The sequence below is a fragment of the Elephas maximus genome, chromosome 3 (genome assembly GCF_024166365.1).
Source record: "Elephas maximus indicus isolate mEleMax1 chromosome 3, mEleMax1 primary haplotype, whole genome shotgun sequence".
Taxonomy (NCBI): Eukaryota; Metazoa; Chordata; class Mammalia; order Proboscidea; family Elephantidae; genus Elephas; species Elephas maximus.
In genome coordinates this window covers 83,979,354-84,003,485 of record NC_064821.1, presented here as the reverse complement: position 1 = coordinate 84,003,485, position 24,132 = coordinate 83,979,354, and the positions used below count along the sequence as shown (strand labels likewise).

Below are 24,132 nucleotides of genomic sequence, written 5' to 3'. Positions count from 1 at the left end.
ATCAGTTTTACATATTGGGCTTCTGAGAGAGGTTTCGTTTTGTTTTGTTTTATTTAAAAATAGTACGAGATTGAAAATGTTGGTATAGATCATGTCTGGGTTTCCTCTTAAAATGCTAGGGTTTTATTGCAAATAGATAATGAAATTACTATTTTCTTTCATCTTACTGCCATAACCCTAAAGTTTTCCTATAAATGATAGTTTTCCAGGGCCAAGGCAAGAACTGACATCAACTCTTCTGCCTATAAGGCATTAACTTGTTATGTTCTAAGCTTATCTTACAGTGCACTCAAATATAATTTTACTATTAATGACAAGTATCAGAATAATTTTATCTTTGTTAAAAACTTTGATCCTTGTACTGACAGGTACTACCACGTGGGATTTTTTTTTTTTAATTTTTATTTTTCCATCTAATGACATTCTGTGTGTCTGGTTCAGCAAAACAGTGTATGGATTATCTGTTGGAATATGAAACTAGCCTAGTTGTGTAGAAGCAAATGTTGTAATAAGATTTATTAAAATTAGAGTCTACCTGCAAACCAAACATACACTATTTTTAACATTAGACACTTCTGGCCTAATCATCATCATCATCATCATAGCAGCTAACATTTACTGAGCTCATCCTGCATCCTGCATTTGCACCATGGCATTCAGTCCTCACAATAGCTCTGAAGTAGGTACTAATATTATACCCATTTATACTTGAGCTTATTGTGGCTCAGAGAGATTAAGTAACTTTTTGAAGTTACATGTTATATAAATGGCAGTGCAGAGACTTAAAACCCCTACTTTCTGGCACTATAAAATATGCACTCTTAACTTCTAAACTGTACAGGTCTCAAGAATGTTCCATAAGAGTAATGAAAAGGAACAGTGGAGGTGGCTGTTTTGTTTTGCTTAGTTTTAGGATCCTAGCCACTTGGGACTTAATGATTTTGGAGTAGACAAAGAAAGAGATAGAGATAACTGGGCTTGTATCAGTCCTCTTCTATTAAAGCCTTGGTCTTCAGGCCTACAGAAAACATTCTGAGTTTGACCCAATAACCATTCCCACTTTTTTCCTAATATTGACTCATCTTTCAATACTCAACTCAAATACTGTCTTTTCAAGGAAGGCTTCTCTCTGTATCTCTAGCCCCTTGGTACTGAAAAGACGAGAATCAGAGTTGTTCCTGTAATCTCCTCCATACCCTTGCCTTGGCATTTATATTGTTGGCTATAATATCGTTAAGTGTCTGTCTGTTCCTCTAGCCCGTGAGCTCCTTGGGTGTAGGGAATGATGTTTCTCATTCTTCTCAGTAACCTCAGAGGCCATTGTATGGTGGGTATTCCATAAACGCTTGTTAAACTGAAGCAAAGTTGCTTCCTGACAACATACACAATTTGCTTTATAAATAATTTTGCACATATTTGTCATAAAATGCAACTGAAATTTGACCACAAATAATCTTGCTCTCTGTTTTTAGGTTTGATGAACATCCCTTCTGAACCTTCCCAGCAGTCCCACACTTCGTGTTCCTATCAGCATTCTCCTAGCAGTACAGTGAGCTCTCACCCACACAGCAACCAAAGCAGCCTGTCCAACAGTCATGGCACCGGCCTCAACACCACAGGCAGTAATTCTGTTGCACAAGTCTCGCTGTCCCACCCACAGATGCATACACAGCCATCTCCACATCCGCCTCATCGACCGCATGGTTTACCACAGCATCCGCAGCGTCCCCAGCACCCAGCACAGCACCCACAGCAACACAGCCAGCTCCAGTCCCCTCATCCCCAGCACCCATCTCCGCACCAACACCTACAGCACCATCCGAACCATCAGCATCAGTCGTTAACACATCAAGCGCCCCCACCCCCACAACAGGTATCCTGTAATTCTGGTAAGTTTTTTGTCTCCAAGCTTGTGTTTGACTAATAGTGAATTAGGGCCTGGTTTTTTTTTTTTTTTAGTTTGGGGTTCATGTGGTCTTTATTACCAAAACCCTTCTCGTCTGTCTCCTTTTGTGTTTCCTGGCTAAAATCCTGTAAGTTATAGCTCATTCAACCCATAGATCATCCTGGAGATTTTCTGGTTGAAACTTTATTGTGACAGCATGGGTACGCTAAACAGTCCTTTCAGGTCTTGGCCTCAACTCCTGTTTTGTCCTATCAGGAGTGTTTTTGTGAGCATTTGAAAGGAGAATGCAATGCACAGTCTGTCTGCAATCTATTGAAATATACTGTGGTGTAGAAGAAAGAACACAGACTTATGTCAGAAAGACCTGCATTTGAATCCTTAACTGGCATTTATGACCTTGGGCAAGTTACTTCTTTCAGCCTTGTTGTTTCCTCATCTGTAATGGAGCTCAAATCTTCTTGCATGCAGCGTTGTTATGAGGATCGTATTAAGATGACAAATAATTGAAATGCCTAGACTAGTACCTTGCATTTAAGTATTTAGTAAATGTTCCCCTTCTTCCCTCCTTTGCTTATTCCTGCCAAGTATCTCATCTTAGAATGATAAATTAAAAATGACAGAAACATTCTTCTTAGCTTGCTAAAAAGTCTATTGCTGTTAAGGTAGGTATTGGTGGTTTCTAGTGAGGTGCTTAATTGGCATTGCTCACAGACCAGGTAGTCTTTGCACTGCAGAACTCCGAGAGTGCCCTGGACGTAGATGACAAGGTGGATGGGACCCCTTGGAGTTGTGCAGCCTTGCCTCAGCTTGCCTGGCTGTCCACTTACCAGCCATACACTGGTGAGATTTTTATCCTGGAGGGGCAGTTTCTAAATGCTAGACGCTGCTAGTTTTTATTCTCCAATTAAAACTTGATCGTTGTTTCAGACAGTTAGACTACTCTCAGGGAAACGAGTTTTAGGTAGTGCATACTGTCACTTAAATTGTGACTTAGCTATAAAACTTTTCTGAAGCTTTTTCTTTATTTACAAAGTGGAAAAAGTAATAAAAGAGTTTTGGGAGAATTAAATGAGATAAGGTGCAAAAATGCCTAACAGGGTACCTGGAACTTAGTAAGCCCTTGATAACCGTTAATGTCACACCACTGAACTACCGTGCCCCGTAATTACCCATGAAGATATTTGGGGTTTTGAAAATCAAATTAAACCTGTCTTCAGAGTATTTTTTTCTTATTGTGTTTATGTTGTTCTACCAAGACAAGATACAAAATCCAATGCATATTCTAAAAATGTAACACACTTATATTTTAAATTTTTGTTTAACAGTTGATTTTGTTTTTCTGGCTATTTCTAAGTAGGCTTTAGAATAAAATTGAAAGTTGATTATTGTTCCTGCCTAGATGGGATAGCTCCTAAAACAGCTTGAAGTGATTTTTAGTTGCATGCCTAGAGAGAAAGGTATATAACACAGCCCCCTTCTGTAATTCTCCTTCAGCGTTACCAGTCACTGTGTTCTACCTTTTGATGTTAATATGTTCTTCAGAAATTGAAGCATATTAATGTGATTTTGGGGAGAGACTTACGATAGTAGAGATGGGTATCAGTAGAAATCTGTGGTGCTCCTTTCTAAGTCTGCTTCTGAAGGGTCACAGCCTTGAAAACCCCATGTAGCAGTTCTACCCTGCACACATGGTGTCACCATGAGTCGACTGTACAGCAACTAACAACAACAATTGCCAGGGCAGGGGAAAGTGCTCTTAACAGCTGAAAACCATCTGTAACTCTAGCAGCCTGTTACATTGATGGTAACTCCACAGAAAAAGAAAAGAGGCTTCTGCCTTGGGGAGTTAGGAATAATCATTGTATCTGTGATAATAATTATAAATTTCTCATTTATAAGATGAATCTAGGCAGGTTGTCTTTAACAGGGAAGGAATGAAAGGAGGGAACTAACAGTTGTTTGAGTACTCTTATGTATTAGGCAATTTGGATACATTATGTCATACTATCTTCTCAAATCAAGCATAAACTACAAAATTTTACAGATGGGAAAAGTATAACTCAAAGAAATGAAGCAGTTTGCTCAAAACCACATTGCTAAAGTAGTGGAACTGAGAATTATTCCTTGGTCTGTCTGACTCTGAAGCCTGTAACACCAGTTAGTCTAAAAGTAGTAAAAGCAGCAAGCATTTACGGAGTGGGTAGGGTTTGCTCACCCACTCTCTGCAGAGATTACTTTGTTTTCATGTTGCCAAGTTAGCATTTATTAAAGGACTCTCTTCAACAACAACAACAAAAATCAGTCATGGCAAGAATGCCCTAGTTCCTTGGTAAGATTTTGTTTGAGTGGACCTGGCGCTACCCTCACCTTTTGACTACCTGTGTTGTGTTTACCTCAGGAGATCCGGGTTTTAGCACTGACTTAGCGGCTTTGTTACTGAAGTGACTGTGATAGATAATTCCTTTGAACCTCCATTCCTTATCAGTGAAGTTCTTCCTGATCTAGAGGACCTGAAAGTCTGATAGACTTGAATGTTTATGGCTCATTTGGAGCATTAATTTAGTATTCTTCCCCCAATAAGTTTCTCCCTAAATTATGAGTTGCCCGAGGTCAGGGCTCATGTTGTCTCTGGTTTATTATTGACTGAAAAAAAAAAAAAAATCTGTAATTGGCAGGTTTTATAAACCATATAGCCAAAAATTGACTGACATAGCTAAGAGTTGTCTGATGTAGCAAAAATCTTTTTTGTTAGTTCTTACCTTCATCCATTCAGAGGTGATCTTGGAAACACAGAGTGCCTTGGGCGACAATCACGGAGTGAAGGATTTTCTTCCTCTATTTAGCACTATCTCATTGAGGGTAACTCTTGCCCCATGGCCCCTGACTGGTGACCACTTTGCTGGCATATAAGACTGTGGATTCTTAATTGTTCTAGTAGTACCACATCAGAGGATATCATTCCTGACTGGAAATGCCCTGATCTGGATTCATCATAATTTCTTAGAGAAGTTTCAGCCCTCTCTCCCTCACTACCTTGGCAGGAGGACTGTTTTAAGACATTTCTCTCTTCTGAGGCTGCCTTGTAAGAAGCATCCACTCTTAGTATACTCTCTAATTCGTCTCCCTTTTATTCTCTTTAACTCTTGGTATACTCTTTTCTGGTTATTCCCCATAGTATCTGGGAGGGGGGCGGGGAATATGTATATGTGTGTGCATATATATATGTGTGTGTGTGTATATATGTATGTATGTATATATGTGTATATGTCTATAGTCATTTATATATAATAAGCTGGTACTTTAAGTTATTGTATGTGTTGCTTCTGAACGTGAATCTACCTCCATAAATTATGAAGAACATGTCTCTTAAGGTCATAACAAGACAAGAAAATGAGTTTTATATATGGAAAAGCTGATTTGCATGACTTATCCTGCTTGGTTATTTGTACTATACAATTGTACAAGGAGCCCTAGTGGTTCCGTGGTTAAAGCAATTGACTGCTAACCAAAAGGTCAGTGGTTTGAAACCACCAGTGGCTTTGGGGGGGAAAGACGCAGCAGTCTGCTTCCATAGAGATTTACAGCCTTGGAAAACCCTATGGGGTTGCTGTGAGTTCGAATTGGCTTGACAGCAGTGGGTTTGATTTTGGTTTATACAAATGTATAGAACAGTACCAAATTTGACATCATAAGATGATATGGCACTTTGCAGGCTGGCAGACTAGAGCTTACAAAACCTGGGCTGAAGTCTTAGATTCATCGTGGTGACTTTGCTAAGTTATGCCATGTCTTTGGGTTCAGTTTCCTTTATTTGTGAAATGGGGAGAAATAATACCCTTCCTGCCTGACTCACAGAGCATTGTCCCAACACATGAAATAGTGGATGTGAGTTCCTTTGTAAAACTGGACAGGGACCTGCCAATGTCAGGAATAAGGCTGGCTCATTGCCTTCCTTTACCATATACTTCAAGCTTTCACCATCCAAGATTTATAGTTTTGTCAATATTACTTTTATAGGTGTTTCAAGTGATTGGTATGCAACACTTGATATGCTAAAAGAAAGCTGTCGAATTGCCAGCAGTGTTAATTGGTCAGATGTAGACCTTTCACAGTTTCAAGGTGAGTATGGTTCCTTTTGACATAAAACCAAATATACACGATCCTCTTTTCTCTGGTAGATGATAAATTTCTTTGTAGTAGAAATATTGCGTTCTTTGAAGTAGAAATGAACAACCCGTATATAGCATTTCTTTTGTAGTTGGTAGTATGCTTAAAAACAACATCTTGCAAAATTCACAGTAAATTCTCTGGACCAATTGATGTAGCATAGGGTCGCAGACAAGAGCTCTGAAAGAAACTTGGCCACATTTAAAAGAATGAGGCTTTGAATAATTGTAAGATGTTACTCTTCCCTGAACGGGCAAATTACTACCATAATCCTGAATGAGTCAGTAGAAATTTTGTGGGCTCAGAAAAATTATATCTGGCTGTGTGTCTTGCAGTGCTTGCAGAACTATACTGATTTAATTTCTAATGCTTTCCTCACAGGTTTGATGGAGAGTATGAGACAGGCAGATCTCAAGAACTGGTCTTTAGATCAGGTCCAATTTGCTGATCTCTGTTCTTCTCTTAATCAGTTCTTTACACAAACTGGCCTTATCCACTCACAGAGTAATGTTCAGCAAAATGTTTGTCATGGTGCCATGCATCCAACAAAACCTTCCCAACACATTGGAACAGGTATGGGCTTAATTATATTCTGTTTTTCTCATTCATATGAAGTTCAGTAACTACCTTAGGTAACTTGGTACATTTTTAATAGTGACAATGATCCATTTACATCTCTTGTAAAAAGTGAATGAAAACAACTAATTATGTATCTAGGTACATCTTAGAAAATTGAGGTCAAGAGGCTATATGTTTCTCTGTAGTGGTTTATGATCTGTTCTTTACAATTTACGTTTCCTTTGTGATCTTTAAATTTTATTAAGTAATCAAACAAGAATTAAATGTCTTAAAGACATGACTTAATTTCTTACATGTAGTTATGAAGTTATATCAATTAAGTTTGTAGAGACTTGCAATAAAAATCAAATGTCATATTTTATGTATGTTCTACCTATTGCCATCAAGTTGATACCATCTCAAAGTGACCCTATAGGACAGAGTAGAACTGCCCCATAGGGTTTCTAATGAGTGGCTGGTGGATTCGAACTGCCCACTTGTTGGTTAGCAGCTGAGGTCTTAACCACTCTGCCACCAGGGCTGAATATAGTCTAAGAATGTTAAAATTAATGTTCAGGTTTTAAGGAGTAGGCTCAGGTAGACACATGAGACTATGTGGGCAACTCCTGTTGAGGGAAGACGGGGACAGGAGCTGGTTGAATGAACATGGAGAATCCTGGCTCGAGAGGAGGAATGTGCTTTCTCACTAGGAGGAGAGCAGCTAGGAGTACATAGCAAGGTGTGTGTTAAGTTTTTGTGTGAGAGACTGGCTTAAATAGTAAACTTTCACCTAAAGCACAATAAATTAAAAAAAAAAAAGTTTAAGGAGTAGATACAATGGTAAATGGTCTCATTGACCTTTTGCTCTGGACCCAAAATGTTTGTATTTTTGATCTCACTTTCTTCCTTTACTTTTTACCCCTCTAACCGTCTTTTCTGGAAACCCTGGTGGCGTAGTGGCTAAGAGCTATGGCTGCTCACCAAAAAGTTGGCAGTTCAAATCCGCCAGGCGCTCCTTGGAAACTCTATGGGGCAGTTCTACTCTGTCCTATACGGTCGCTATGAGTCAGAACCGACTCAACGGCAGTGGGTTTGGTTTTTTTTTGGAACCATCTTTTTTACTCTGCAGTGCCTGCATTGTTCCTTTCTCAAGTTTCTATCTTGTAGGAATTTAATACACAAGTTCTTTCGGAAACCCTATGGGGCAGTTCTACTCTGTCCTTCAGGGTCACTGTGGGTCGTAATTGACTTAACGGCAATGAGTTTTTTTTTTTTTCCCCCTTCTGTCCATGTTCAATTTTTGCCTTCTTTTATCTCCAAGTTCACTTCTTTCCTGTATATTATTTTGGTTTTATATTGATGCAAACAAGCCCTCTCTTTTCTATCCTGAGTAGTTTCCTTTAGCCACCATCCTATCTTACTTCAAACCTTTTGTCTTCCTGTGTTCTCAAGATCACCAGTTAGGCTGCAGTCTCTCTTTTCATGAAGTCTTTACTTCTGTATCCTCTGATACAGAAATCTTTTACCTTTGCCTCTTCCATTTTGAATAGTTTTCCCCTGTTAATTATCTAACCTGAAACCCTCAGTAGCTATTGGATTATGGTAACTTATTCATTCAGTAAATTATATCCATATAAAGGCATCATTCAGTACCTGGCATATTTATTGAGTGCCCTCTGTGTGCCGGCCACTAAACATTATTTTTTGATTACTCTTAGTTATTTCTCTTTCTTTCCTTTTGTTTTGTCATCATCACTGTCAGTGTCTTTCTGCGGTAAAATATATGTAACATAAAATTTGCCGTTTTAACAGTATTTAAGAGTACAATTCAATGGCATTAATTACATTCACAGTGTTGTGCAACGTTTACCGCTATATGCTTCCAAAACTTCTCATCACACCAAACAGAAACTCTTTACCCATTAAGCAGTAACTCTTCTTTCCCTCCTCTCTCCAGGCCTTGCTAACCTCTAATCTACTTTATGTCTCTATGAATTTGCCTCTTCTAGGTATTTCATATAAGTGGGATCACACAGTATTTGTCCTTCTGTGTCTGGCTGATTTCACTTAGCATAACATGTTCAAGGCTCATCATGTATGAAACCTTTATTCCTTTCTGTGGTTGAATAACACTCCATTGGCTGTACATACCACATTTTGGTTTTCTGTTCATCTGCTGATGGATACTTCGTTGTTTCAGCCTTTTGGCTGTGGTGTATTATGCTGCAGTGAACGTTGGCATACAAGTATTTGTTTGAGTTCTGGTTTTCAGTTCTTTGGGATATATACCTAGAAGTGGAATTCCTGGTCATTTGGTAATTATATGTTTTAACTTTTTGAGAAACTACCAAACTATTTGCCACAGAAGCTGGATTGTTTATAGTCCTACCAGCAAGGGATGAGGGTTCTCATTTTTTCTCATCCTTGCCAACACTTGTCATTTTGGTTTTTTTATTTTGTTGTTATTTGTTTGTTTTTAATAATAGTCATCCCAGTGGGTGTGAAGTGGTATGTTCAACACCTTTTCATGTGTTTATTGGCCATATGTATCTTGTTTAGAGAATGTTTATTCAAATTTTTTGTCCATTTTTTAATTGGTTTGCATGTCCTTTTGTTGTTGAGTTGTAGGAGTTCTTTATATAATCTGGTTATTAAACCTTTTTCAGATACATAATTTGCAAGTATTTTCTTCCATTCTGCAGACTGTCTTTTCCCTTTCTTGGTAATGGAAAAATTTTTGATTTTGATGAAGTCCAATTACCTGTCTTTTTTTCTGTTGTTCTTGCTTTTGGTATCGTATCTAAGACTCCATTGTCACTTCTTTTTTAGCATTTTGTTGATATATTCACTTCAAAGTATCAGTCTGTGTAACTTGGCGTATATCCTCACTTACTTGCTTCTATTTCATCTTTTTTTAATCTCTTCTTCCAGATGAACAGCCTGTTCATATCTTCTTTGGTCCTCTTACAGGTTCTAAACCTATAGCTTATCTCTTTTAAAATACATCACTTTTCAGTTTTTCTGACTTGCATCAAGTCCTAGACCAGATTGTACCAGCTTCTTCTATCCTTTTTTCCCTTGTTTCTCCTTTCTTCTTTTCTTTCCCTGTTCAATTAAAACTGTACTTTCTAAATGTTGCCATGTTTTCTCTTTTGCCAGATCCATTTCTGTCAGCCTTAAAAGAGTGCTAAGTGAATCTGAGTAGCTTACATGTACATCACTTGGATGCTAACCAAAAAGTTGGCAGTTTGAGTCCACTCAGAGATGCCTTAGAAGAAAGGCTGGTCTATTTCTGAAAAAAAAAAAAAAAAAAAAAGCAGCCATTGAAAATCCTGTGGAGCACATTTCTACTCCAGTGCACATGGGGTTTCTACGAGTCAAATAGACTTGATGGCAACTGTCTTTTTGTTTGTTTTAATGTTTATATCACTAGTCCTGTGTGTTCGGCAGCCAGTACCCATATTGATCACATTTTGCTGTCTGGGGCATGTCAAGGGAGTTCTAGGAGGAGAAGGCGGGGTCAGTCTTGAGAGGAAGGCCATCTTCAAAAGGATGGTATAACTAGGAGCCCCTCCTTTCTGGAACCTGTGTGGTGAAACAAGACTTTCTTCAATTTTGTGACCTAAATCTCCAAAAAAGGCTCAAGTGTGCATCTTCGCTTGGTCATGGAAAAAGCACTATACATTTCCTGCTTTCCTCTGGGAGAGATTAGACCAGTACCCCCCCGGATTCTCTCCGGATTGAGATGCTGTGTTACTGTCATAAAACCCTTTGTTACCAGAATTCTGCAGTCAGTCTTCTTGATCCCTGAGCTTGATTATTTGCTTCTGGTGTTCTGTGATTTTCTTCCTTTTTTTCTGCCACTTTTCCTTTTTATTACCAGGGTCCTCCTCTTCTCCAGAGTCCCCTAAATTCTACCACATTCACATCTTAGCAAAAGCAGAAAAGCTATAGTTCTTCCTCAGTGTCTGTTCCTTTCTCTACCTTACCCCCTTTAGTCTGTTCATCCAGACTGCAAGGAACTTCATTCAGCCAGGCCTAGCCTGCCAAGCCATGTTGGCCTCTGCCAACACCTTCTCTGATCAGTCTGGTTATCCAACATCTATCACCTTATACCTGCTGATGTGTATTCATGAATGTTCAGTTTTTATATACCCAGCCTGCTTTCTCTTGTTTTAAATCCCTTAATCCTCTTCCTGTTATTCTTTTTATTGTCTTTCTGCATCCCTGTTTATTGTGATACTTCACTTTCCTCATCTCTACTTTCCAATAACTCTTTGCCACATTTTCTTAGAAATGCAGTACACGGAAGCACTTTAGACAGCTATTAGTCTTATCCGTTTATTTACCTAATCCAGAGAGAGTGACTTGTGCAGAGTTACACAGTTCATTCAGGTATAGGTCTAGACACCCAGAATATAGCCTTTTCAGACCCTTTAAGTTTTCCTTGCCGTTCTTGTCTTCAAGGCTCCTCCTTTTGGTGAACATCTCTTTGTGCTCCTTAGAGAACCCAGGAATTGGTGTATTAGTGTGGAAAGGAGAAGGAGAAAAGACTTCCATAGAACACATTGTCTCACTTCTCTTTCCTAAATCGTTTTGCCTGTGTTTACCATTTGTCTTGCCCAACAGCATTTAAGTCCTCTAGCTGTGGTTTTATTCATTTGATGTTCTTTTTAAAGATCATTAAATATGGATAGGTAAGCATTCATTCAGCAAACATTTATTTATTCCTTTTCTGTGACTTGCTTTGTACTGGGCACTAGGAATAAAAGAGGTGATTCCAAAATATCCCCTGATCTCAAAGTGTTCACAGCCTCACCTGGGAGATAGGGCCACCAAGAAATATAGTATGACGAGGGGTATACTTCAACCATAGGGTGTAAATTCAATGAGAATAGAGAGAAAGGAATGTAAATGTCATGGGGAGATAGAAAGACTTCATAGAAAAAGACACATTTAAGCTGAACTTTGCAGGGTAAGTAGAATTTTGTAAAACACAGAAGTCAGATCATGTCTCTTCTCTGCTCAAAAGCCTCTCTTGGTGCCTATCTTTCTCAGTAAAAACCAAAGTCCTTACTGTGGCAAATGCAGCCCTGCACAGTGTGGTCCCCCATTACTCTAGCCTCATGCCCTGCCTTCTTCCCCGAGACCGTGTACTGACCTCTCTGCTGTTCTTAGAATACACCAGGCACACACCACCTATCTCACACCCTTTGTACTTGTGTCCTCTATCTGGAGTGGTCTTTGCCTGGGTAGACCCATGACTTACTCTCTACCTCCTTCAGGTTTTTTTTCACAAAGCACCTACACAAGTGATGGCTTCCCTGACCACCTTATTTAAATGGAACCCACTGTCCAGCACTCCCTGTCCACTCTCCTCACTTTATTTTTCTCTATAGCATGTGTAACATACTATTTCACTTATTTTGTTTGTTTCTCTCCCCAACTCCCCACCCTCCTCCATCCCCCAAGTGTAAGTTCTGTAAAGGCAGGGTGTTTGTTTTTCATTGCTGGTGGATCCTTAGTTCCTAGAGCAGTGCCTGGTGCGAAATACTTGCTGAATGAAGGAAGGAAGAGAGAGAGGGAGGGGCATTTGAAAATAGTCTGCTTTTAATAAATATATTGTATGATTAAAATCTTTTTAAATTTCCATAACTATATTCTGAGTGTTATAGGCTCTCAAAAATCTTTGGGAACTACATCAGAAGTCAGTTTCTTGTACAGGAAGTTCAGGCAAATTCTCATTATTCAGACTCTATAATGAGAACGTGGGAAAAAAATGAGGAGTAATGAAATTTCTGTATGAAAATAAGAGTATTAGGAATATAACAGAATTTCAGAAAGTTAACACTATTTGTTTAATATAGGTATTTTTTCCCTATAATCTCACCCCCTTTTAGTAAGCAAGAATTACTAAACCATAAAATTGAAATGAAAAAAGAAATATACAGATTATCTCCAATAAAATTAGCTTTGTCTTTTGATGGTAACTTGTACTCTAAGAATGAGTAGTTTGTGGGACAAAGGCTGAGAAGTGGGCAGATAGTCACCATTTTACACACAATCGTGTGGTCTTCCAACCTGGTGAAGCCTTTAGAAGGTGTAGCTCTGCTTGTGAAGGCTGATCAGCACTTAGGTATAGAATTTACCAACCCTTGCCCCACCCCCTATCCCCAGTTAGAACTCTGGCTTAGTAGAACTTTTCTTCTCTCTTCCTAAATTATCAGTATAGTTAAGTGATAGCTTGATTCTAATTACAAAATTTATTATAAAAAAGAATGTCACCTTGGGAGGCAGTGGCTGGGGGTCAGAGGCCCCGGGTTCTGTCCAGTTTCTTCGCTGGTCCAGCCACATGTAGTATGCATTATCTTGAAGAGAAGAAGATTTTTGTTCTCTTTTTAGTTTCCTCTGGGAAAATAGTTGCTGTTTTTTAGTTTCATTACAGTATTGCTGGAATGCAAGTGTAATATGTGTGAAGCACTAGAAAACCTTAGGGAAATAGCTTTTTCAAAGTTCCAGATGTTCCTTACAACATGGACCAGTTTTTATGGTCGTTCCTCCCCATGAGTTATTGAGGGAGAGGTCATAGTGTTCGTTCTCCTCCGTCTGTTGTGCGTTATGGTGCATTGTAATTGACCTTTTAGAAGTGTTAACATTTAATGGCTCCTATCAACTAAAATATACTAAGAACTTTCTGAAATGGCATTTAAACGAGATCTGTGTTTCCCATCTCAATACTCAAAATAATATATTTTTAACCACTTTTGCTTGGTGTAGCTTTTACCTTTTGTAAACCTTTTCTTTCCCCTTATGCTTCACAGTCACTAGGGCACACGTGGTTAGGTCTGCTTTAAGGGTGAGAAAACCAGGGCAACAGAGAACAACTGTTCATAGAAAGAGCCCGTGAATTAAGAGATGTGGATTCTACCCCTATTCCTCTGTCAAACTGATGTATGTTTGGATAAGACACTTTAGCTTTTCTGAGCCTCAACTCAGTTGCCTCATCTGTAAAATGGGGATAAAAATCCCTCTTTTGCCCTCATTGTGTGTTTGGTGAAAGGCTCAGATAATATAATGGATATGAAATGCTTTTGAATTGTAACGAGGTACAACAACAGACTGACATAATTTACCTACAAGTTTACAGAGACTTAGTGGAAGAGCTAGAGTTAGTACCAGTGCGCTCACATCCAGCCTGGCGTCCTGTTCAGAAGGCCAGCACCACCTTTTGGCAGAATCTTAGCATAGGAAGAGAGTAATTTTTCTTCCCCTTTCCTCCCAACCTTACCTTCTTCATTTAGTTCTAGGTTATAGTTGTATTAAGATTTTAATGCTTGATTTGGTTTACTGTATTGTAATATGTATTCCTTCTTTCTGCCTTTGAACCTGATTAGGCAATTTGTACATAGACTCTAGGCAAAATCTTCCTCCTTCAGTGATGCCACCCCCTGGTTATCCTCACATGCCACAGACACTCAGCTCTCCAGGAACAACGATTGCAGGTAATTTGGGGTGTGTGTGTGCGTGTGCATGTGCGTGTGTTGATAATTCAGAGTTTAATATTGAACAGCTTTAGCTCTCCTACCCAACAGTGAACCAGGCAGCCTCAGGAGGGCGTGAACTCCTTGTCATGGATAGTAACTTAGCTCTGTGAAGAGATTCAGCTGTCAGTTGGTATTTGGACCGTATTACCTAAAGTCTCTTCTAACCCAAAACCAAAAAAATCAAACCCGTTGCCACTGAGTCTGTTTTGACTTAACAGTGACCCTATAGGACAGAGTAGAACTGCCCCATAGGGTTTCCGAGGAGCAGTTGGTGGATTCGAACTGCTGACCTTTGGGTTAGCAGCGAAGCTCTTAACCACTGTGCCACCAAGATTCTCTGATTCCGGTTATTGCCCTGTTTCTCTGAGAGGTGCAGGGACATAGTACTATTCTAGGGCCTTAAGTTTCCTTGAAGCTATTTGATTTTGACAGGACATTAGCAGGCTTCAGGAACCTACTTAGATTTAAAAAAATATATATATATATATATATAAGTTCCTATAAATTCTACCCCATTTACTCCAGTGAAATTCCCCAACTGCAGTTTGCAGAGAAGTACCTCATAGAAGAGGTAAGTTTTAGGAGTTACTAAAGTGCTAAAGTTTTTTTCTACTAAGTTCTGAAATGTAGGGTAAGTTACGTTTAGCAGGAGAATAGGGCACACTGTTAGGACTGGATAGGTCTTAAGGGTAACCCAGATGAGGAAAGGAAACCCTGGTGGCATAGTGGTTAAGTACTATGGCAAAGAGAGGTTTACGAGGTGAGGAAGTGGAGGCTCAGAAGGGGAGGCAACTTGTCCAAGACTACTCAGTTTGGTAAGTGAACAAACCAAGACTCAAATCTAGATGCCTGGATTCAGAGTCCATTGCTTTTCTCATATATCACATCACCCTTTACTTAGGCAATATGAGGAAAAGACTAATAAAGGTATTGGGGGTGAGGTGGGGCGGGGCTTTAAAACCCCAAAAGAAATGTGTGTCAGGCAATAGTGAAGGAGGAGTTGGGACCGAGTGATGAAGGGGATGCAATGAAGTGTTATCTGTCTGTCCTGGGGCTCCCACCAGTAACTTGTAGGTGGCATGATATGGTGGTTAAGACTCTGGAGCTCGATTGCCAGAGCTTGAGTACTGGTGCTTCATCATGTAGCTGTGTGATGTTGGCCAAGCTACCTGACACTCCTGTCTCACCTTGCCTGTCTGTAACATGGGGATAATAACACTACCTAACTCCTAGGGTTGTTAGGAGGATCAGGTGAGGGTTACATGGGAAGCGCTTAAATCAGTGAGTGTCTGGCACATAGTAAGGAGTTCACAAGTTTTTGTGAAATAAATAAGTAAATACAGGCATTTCTGCTGTACTATGATATACCAAAAGCCTTAGCATTTTGTAAATTGTCCTAAAAAAATTACTGGGCTTAAGAGAAAAATAAGATTAGCTGCAGACTAATCAGCATCATAGCAAAAACAGTGATAATCCAGGAAAAATACCAGCACAATTAAAAGACTGCTTAATTCCTAATAAAAGCATACGTTCTTTAAGCAAATATAGGACTTAAAAAAAAGAAAGGACAAGAGGATGCTGGTTTGGAAGGGGACCTGTCAAGCAATGGAGACAAGGGCAGAATGCACCGAATTGGGGAGCACAAACGAAGGGGCATATGGGCAAAACTGACCCGGAAGAAGAGCATGGAGGGAGTGGGTATTGTGTGTACCCACTGTGTTCCTTCAGGGTTTCCTGTATTCAGCTGTGTTAATGTTCCCTGTGTTCACCTGCAGTTACTTGATGGTACAAAAATTAACCTGCTGGGGAAAATTCAGTATGACCCAGTGTGACTTCAGTGTTATACTGACATTATTCTCCTATTTACCATTCTCATACGACCGAGTTCATATGGAGCAGAACAGACTGTAAAATGGTTTGCATTAGCACCTGGGTACACTCGCACTCTTATGCCTTCCTCGCTGCAGCCTGGTGTAACAGAAAGAACTTGGGTTGTGGAGTCAACGTGAACTGACTTCTGTCTTGGTCACCTCCTAGCTATGTGACTTTGGCTAACTTGCTCATCCTCGTAAACCCTCTCTTAAACCCTAAATGAGGATCACAAGAGCTCCCTTGTTGAACACTTAGGGGTGGATTGGTAAAGTAATAGGTCCTGAGTACTTGGCACACGGGAAGTTCCCAGTAGGGGTTTAATTTATTCCTTCTTTCTTTTCTACCAAGTTCCTACTGACATTGCTTCCTTTTTTCCAGGCCACCATGGAGCCATGAACCAGCAGCACATGATGCCTTCCCAAGCCTTCCAGATGCGGCGCTCCCTGCCTCCAGATGACATCCAGGATGACTTTGATTGGGATTCGATTGTGTAGGGCTTGTTTCTGCAAGGCACTAAACCCCAACGTCACCTTTCTGTGCAGTGAAGGGAAAGGTTTAAGAGAATCCAGTTGAGAAAACGAAGTTGCTAATTACTTTACCAATGTTATCAAAATTTCTTTTGAAGACAATCAAAAAGATTTTAGCTGGTTAACTTAATGCTTTATCTGACCCAAACAAGTACTACATGTTTGTCTCCCTGCCAGCTGCCCTGTGTAGCTCCTAACTGTTGTGTGATTTGGACGGCTTTTGCATATTTGTGTCAGGTTGATGTTGACCACAAGTGCCAGACTGATTTTTCAGACAGAGCCTGTTTGCTGCAAGCAGTTTATAGATCCATATGTGTAAATATACGTACAAAAATTACCGAAAGGCTTCAATTCTTTTTTTTTTTTTTTTTAAATAATTGGATTATTATGTCTTGAAGAGAAAGTTACTGTGAGTTTTTATTCCTTCTTAGGCTATTTTCTGCAGGATGCTTTTCATTGATGTAAGCAACTGAAAGGAAACAGATTTTGGCAAAGCCCAATTCCTCTTATTTAATCCTTTTCAGAAATGTGGATAGTGAGTTCTACTCAGTGAGTCAAGAACCCAGAGTTTGATACTCTCCAAGAAATCCAAGGGGCGTGTTGTGCCTGAGCGACATAAAGAACTGACCAAGTTTGCTCTCACGCTTGGGGGAGTATAGAGTTTATGTTGCACCTAGTCACTGTCTGTTTGCCTAAATCTGCGTTATAACAGCTCTAAAGTTTATTTGATCAATTAGAAGCTGGGCATTGTTTGGCTCTTTAAACGAATCATTGCCCCCACATTCACTAAGCTATTTATTATTTTTAAGTGTTATTTTAATATTTATTATTACGTTCCATGAATGTCCAGCTCCTGTTGGGTTCATTAAGAAGAATTGCAGTGTCTGAAAGCAAAGAATTATTTTTCTTGATGAGAGTTTACAGACAAGACAATCAGAGATTGTGTGATTTTCTTTATCATTACTCCTTTTACCGTGTGAGTCTATTTCTCTAAGCATTCCTATTGATTGAGACTTATTAGCTAAAAATGGCTTTTCTGGGGTTTGAATCAGAGTTCATTTGGGCAACGGAATAGCAGGGCAGTGTTTATAAAGCAGGTTTTCCCACTCATTCTTTTTCCACTTAAGTAGCACTGAAATGAGGGTAGAGCAACACATAGATTTTGTTTGCCTCACTCTTCTGTGCAGTTCTTGTTAAGTGGCCTGCTGTTTCTGTTGTCGTATCTGTCCTGTGTGTCTGTGTATGTATGACATTTTGGTCACTTACTTTGAAATGCAGACTGCCTTTTGGGGTTATTTTTTGGTTCGTTGATTGTATTATTTTGTATCACCGCTACTTTGCATAGACTGTCTTAATTTTATAGTTTAGAAGAAACACAATTTTTAAATAGATTTTGAATTGGTTCTTTAGACCAAAAAAAAAAAAATTTTTTTTTTTAGTTGATTCTAATGGGGAAGTGATAATGTTCCATCAAATCAAGGAGTAGTAACTGCTTCTGGTTGTGTTTTAGGGTCTCTGGTCTCTATCAGCCATTCTCAGGCTACTTTAATTAGCCTTAGTGATTCTGTGGTTAAGTAACTCTACTTGAACTAAACAAACATCTTCGTTTCTCTCTGTGTGTGTTTCTGGACGTGTGCATGTGTTTTTTTTGTTTTTTTAATGGAGTTTTGCCTTGAATGAATCACTGAGAAGCCAGCCGTAGTAAGGGCTGGTGAAGTTGCGGAGAAGGGAAGCGCTTTGTGTTCCTCCATTGATTGGACCCTGCTTCGCATGAAGAAAGAAGCTTAGTTTCAGCCCCTTAGATCAGCAAAAATGAGAGGATTCTGGAAAGGCAGCCAGCAGGTCCCTCTTAGAAGGCAAGATAAGATAGCAGCCTGCAGAGTAAAAGCTTGAGAAAAAGGGAGGGGTTTTCAAGAGTCTGCTCAAGTCACTGTTTTCTACACACCAAAATAGCTGTTTTTAAACTGTTTAAATTGCTTGGGTAACAATATGCACTTTATACAATGTGGGTATTAGAATACAGTCTCCTATACTGAGTGATTTGGTAGAAACCACTGATGAAGATTTTACAAATTGTGTGAAGCAAATTTCCCATTTGGCAATCATTTACTGATTTGCAGTGATCAATATTTTTATGAAAATTTAAACTTCCCAAGAATGGCCCTAGAGGCCCACTCTCCCGTGATCCAGGTGGCCCCTGAGCCCAGGACAGGCCTTCTCAGTGGGCCCTGCCCAGCCTGACAGGGCTGCCTGGTGATGTCCAGAGAGTACCTTTAGTGGCCATTTCCTTCCTTAGGTGGTGGTTAATACAGAACAAGTTCTGTCTTGGGCTAAGTTGACTAAAGACTTTTGGGGAAAAGAATAATAAATGCATGCAATCAAACGGGGCACTCTGTCCAGGAGAATAATCTGACTGGCATTTGTGGCAGTTTTTGAAATGTAAATGTATTCATGTGTGTTATTGTAAATACATGTCTCTCAGATGTCCTTTGAAGTGGGAGGGAATCAATCCGGGGATTATTTCAAATGGAATAGAGTATTTTGATATTGTTCATTCAGAGGGTGATGTGTACATATCTATATTGTATATATGTGATGAAAACGCATTGGCTTTTTGTGCAGACACAACCTGCTCTCCGTACTGCTGTTGGACAGTCAGTGTTTTAATGTTTCTACAGTTTTGCTATTGCACGATTTCATATTTTGCTTCTATGATGAACGGCACCCTTTCTTTGTAATTGTTTAGTGCTGTAAAGAGATACTCCAAGTGTCATTAGGATTGTTGCTGCCAGAACTGATATGCATGAATGGCACTTAAAATAAATATATTATGTTAACTCTATTTACAACACCAATTAGTTTGCATCATTTGCTGCAATTAAGGGAACAAGACTGAAGCTAGTCCAGACCCAGAAACCCTGCAAGTCCATCCTTGGCGTCTCTGAGATTGTGTCCCATGCATTGCTGGCTCATAACAGTAAGTGCTGCCCTTTATTGAGTATTTTGCTAGCTCTGCAAACTTGGGGGAACTTCTTTAATTTCTCTGAGCCTCATTTTCCTCATTTTATAGTGCCTATAAAATGAGGATAATAATACCTACCTCCAAGCTGTAGTGATATTAAATTAATTACTGCTTTTAAATAGTTAAAAATAGTACTTGGCACATACGTATTAGCCTATTATTACTATTATTATAGTTAGTAATAATAATAATAGTAATAAATGGCTAGTACTTATGGAGTACTTCATGTGCCAGGTACTGTGGTAAGTAGATACTGTGATCTTTGTTTTACAGACACGGAATCGGCATAGATCGAGAGATAAGAGTGACTTACCCAAATCTTTCAGCCGGCAAGTGACAGAGCTGAGGTTTGAGTCCAGATCATCTGACTCCAAGTCTCGTGCTTTTACGAGCTCCTCTCTTTCTTTCCAAGGGGATCTCACAGCCCCAACTCTACCCTTGCCCCTAGTCTAACCCCTGTCTTGTCCCGGCACTGCCTTTCTAGAAAGCTATTTCTAAAAGGTGGAAGTGGAGCATTTCTTAACATTTGCTGAGCACACACTCTGTGTCAAGCCCCTCCTGGGAGAGATTCAGAGATTTAAAAAAGCCACATTTCCTGCCATTAGCAGGTACAGACTTGCCCAGGACAGGTAGTAAATACCAGCTCAGGAAACTTCCCAGTCTGAAAGAGCTACTCTGGCAAGGCAAGACTGCTGAGGCAGAGGGCTAGGCAGTGATTTAAAAAGGCTTGGGGTGGGGTACTGGCTATTCGAGTCTTCTACAGGTCCTAAATTCAGGTGGAATATATTCAAGGTTGTATTTTGGCTCCAGTGGACTTATTTTAATTTTCCTCAGCTTCAACTTGAATTTGCATATGAACAATTGATGATCCATTCTGCAGTTGGCCCTTGGCCTTGTTCTGACTGATGATATTGAGCTTCTCTGTCTCTGTTTCCACAGATGTAGTCCATTTGTTTTCTGCGTATTCCATCTGGCGAGGTCCACATGTATAGTTGCTGTTTATGTTGTTGAAAAAGGTATTTGCAAGGAAGAAGTCATTGATCTTGCAAAATGTTATCATGCGATCTCTGGTGTCGTTGCATTCACCAAGGCAATATTTTCCAAGTACTGATCCTTCTTCCTTGTTTCCATCTTACACATTCCAATCACCAGTAATTATCAATGCATCTTTGCATGTTTGGTCAATTTCAGACTGCAGAAGTTGTAAAAAAAATCTTCAATTTTTTCATCTTGACCGAAGACCAGATGAGCTATGGGATGACATCAAGGACATTATCCATGAAGGAAACAAAAGATCATTAAAAAAACAAAGAAAAGACCAAAATGGATGCTAGAAGAGACCCTGGCACTTGCTCTTGAACGTAGAGCAGCTAAAACAAATTGAAGAAATGATGAAGTAAAAGAGCTGAACAGAAGATTGCAAAGGGTGGCTTGAGAAGACAAAGTAAAATATTACAATGAAATGTGCAAACACCTGAAGTTAGAAAACCAAAAGGGATGAACATGCTCAGTATTTCTCAAACTGAAAGAACTGAAGAAAAATTCACACCTCAAGTCACAATACTGAAGAATTCTATGGGCAAAATATTGAACAACACAGGAAGCATCAAAAGAAAATGGAAGGAATATACAGAGTCATTGTACCAGAAAGAATTGGTTGATGTTCAGCCATTTCAGGAGGTAGCATATGATCAAGAGCCAATGGGCACTGAAGGAAGAAGTCCAAGCTGCACTCAAGGCATTGGCAAAAAACAAGACTCCAGGAATTGATGGAATGCCAATTGAGATGCTTTAGCAAATGAGTGCAGTGCTGGAGGTACTCACTTGTCTATGCCAGGAAATTTCGAAGACAGTTACCTGGCCAACTGACTGGAAGAGATCCATATTTGTGGCCATTCCAAAGAAAGGTGATCCATCAGGATGCAGAAGTTGTTGAACAATATAATTAGTATCACATGGAAGTAAAATTTTTCCTGAAGATAATTCAAAAATGGTTGCAGCAACACATTGACAGGGAACTGCCAGAAATTCAAGCTGGATTCAGAAGAGGACATGGAATGAGGAATATCATTGCCGATGTCAGATGGATCTTGACTGAAAGCAGAGAGTACTAGAAAGATGTTTATCTGTGTTTTATTGACTATGCAAAGGCATTTGAGTGGATCATAACAAATTATGGGTAACACTGTGAAGAATGGGAATTCCAGAACACTTAATTGTGCTCATGAGGGACCTGTACATAGACCAAGAGGCAGTTGTTCGAACAGAACAAGGGGATACTGCGTGGTTTAAAGTCAGGAGTGATGTGCATCAGGGTTGTATCCTTTCACCATACCTATTCAGTATGTATGCTGAGCAAATAATCCAAGAAGCTGGACTGTATGAAGAAGTATGGGGCATCAGGGTTGGAGGAAGACTTATTAGCGACCTGCTTTATGCAGTTGACACGACTTTCCTTACTGAAATTGAAGAGGACTTGAAGTACTTACTGATGAAGATCAAAGATTACACATCAACATAAAACAAATATCCTCACAACTGGATCAGTAAGCAACATCATGGTAAACAGAAAAGATTGAAATTGTCAAGGATTTCACCTTACTTGGATCCACAATCAGTGCCCCTGGAAGCAGTAGTAGTCAGGAAATCAAATGACATACTGCACTGGCACATCTGCTGCAAACGATCTCTTTAAAGTGTTAAAAAGCAAAGATGTCCCTTTGAGGGCTAAGGTGTGCCTGACCCAAGCCCTGGTATTTTCAGTTGCCTGATATGCATGCAAAAGCTGGACAGTGAATACGGAAGAGCAAAGAATTGATGCCTTTGAATTATGGTGTTGACAAAGAATACTGAATATACCATAGACTGCCAGAAGAATGAACAGATCTGTCTTGGAAGAAGTACAACTGGAGTGCTTTTGGAAACAAGAATGGCAACACTTCATCTCATATACTTTGAGCATGTTATCAGGAGGGACGAGTCCCTGGAGAAAGACATACTTGGTAAAGCGAAGGGTCAGCGAAAGAGAGGAAGACCCTCAGAGAGATGGGTTGACACAGTAGCTGCAGCGACGGGCTCAGGCATAGCAACGGTTGTGAGGATGGTGCAGGACCTGGCATTGTTTCGTTCTGTTGTACATAGAATCAACAGGACAGCACCTAGCAACAACAGCAGGTCCTAAACATCAGGAGAAGGTGTTTCTGTTTACACCACTACTTTGAATCCCAGGCATGGAAGCTAGGTTAGCATGGGGATGGGACTTAAAGAAGGAGAACAAGCGTTGGGTTGCTAATAAAGGTCCAAGCACAGCAGTCCTATAAGTGGTGGTATCCCTGTTTTATCGATGTGGACTCGGGCTCTAAGCAGTGGCCAGGTCAGCAACACTGGTAGAAGTGGTTTGAACCTCAGGTCTGTCTCAGCCCAGAAGGGAAGATCTTTCCATCAATTCTATAACCCTGCCCAAGGACTCTGACTGCTTCTAATTTAACCCACATAGCTCTGCCAGAAACATCTGTTTACCTCAATTTTACACATGGGGAAACTGAGGCTTGAAAGGTTAACTTGCCTAAGTTCTCTTAACCAGTAGAGGATCTGGGATAATTCAGTCTAGGCCTGACTCCAAAGCTTGTTCCACTTTATCCCACTGCCCCCTAAAGCAAAGGAATTGTCCTAAGGCAGAGACAGTGTGTGTGTCCCCACCCAGTGTGTGTGTCCCTCAGGTGGTAGGGGCTGGACTTTACTCCCATCACAGGTAAGTTCTGGTCGTCAGGAGTGGCTCTGAAGGATGTAGTAGGGGCAAAGTTAAGTGGACAGCTGTGCTTGTTCAGGTGCAGCTGTAGTGCACCTTTGTGCTGCTCAAATGAAGAAGGTAAGTAAGATCATTAAGGCACACAGTTCGTTCTCAAGGCTTTTTACCATGTTATAGTGTGCTGAGGGCTGCTGTATATAGATGTGATCCTTGCCAGTCAGGTAAAGCAGTCCTCGAAAAACCTTGTATTTGACAGTTAGCATTCGTAAAAGCGTTCGCTGCATCTAAATGTCTGGATCACAGAACTGTCCTAAAACCTTCAAGCTAGAAGGGGCCATAGAAATCATCTAATACATCCCCACATTCTGCTGTTGAGATCATTGCAGCCCAGAGAGGGAACTGACTTGCCCAAAGCCACACAGCTAGTTAGGGAAAATTGGAGGAAGAGAGATGGAGAATATCATTTTCCTGGCAGCAATTTAAAATTCTTACACACACTGTCTTACATACACAATAACCTGATGATGTAGTACTGTTGTTGCCCCATTTTACAGAAAAGGAAACAACTTCAGGGAGGTGGGGTACAATGGAGTTACATTATGAATGCATTCAAACAAACCACACAAATTCAATTATATACACTTGGCCAAAAATAGAAAGAATGGAAATTTCAAATGACACAGTGGAGTATCCACCTCTGACAAACGTGTGCTACAGTGAGAGCAGGTGGCACATTCAAATGTGAGGCTGTAAGTGGTGCCTGTGTCTGTGTACCTCTGCGTGCTCTC

General features: G+C 39.9%; 1 protein-coding gene across 3 annotated transcripts in view; it reads left to right on the top strand.

Annotated features, from left to right (window-relative positions):
• FOXJ3 (forkhead box J3) overlaps positions 1-23,838 on the top strand; it is a 172,351-nt gene extending 148,513 nt beyond the window's left edge. For 2 of the 3 annotated variants that reach the window (XM_049878965.1, XM_049878964.1), the window contains 5 exons: positions 1,473-1,889; positions 5,924-6,025; positions 6,455-6,646; positions 14,026-14,133; positions 16,426-23,838. In XM_049878965.1, the coding sequence (XP_049734922.1) occupies positions 1,473-1,889; positions 5,924-6,025; positions 6,455-6,646; positions 14,026-14,133; positions 16,426-16,541 (935 nt within the window). In that variant the 3' untranslated portion in view covers positions 16,542-23,838. The remainder of the gene's footprint in view (positions 1-1,472; positions 1,890-5,923; positions 6,026-6,454; positions 6,647-14,025; positions 14,134-16,425) is intronic. The other variant, XM_049878963.1, reaches the window with a different exon arrangement.
• The last annotated feature ends 294 nt before the right edge of the window (positions 23,839-24,132 follow it).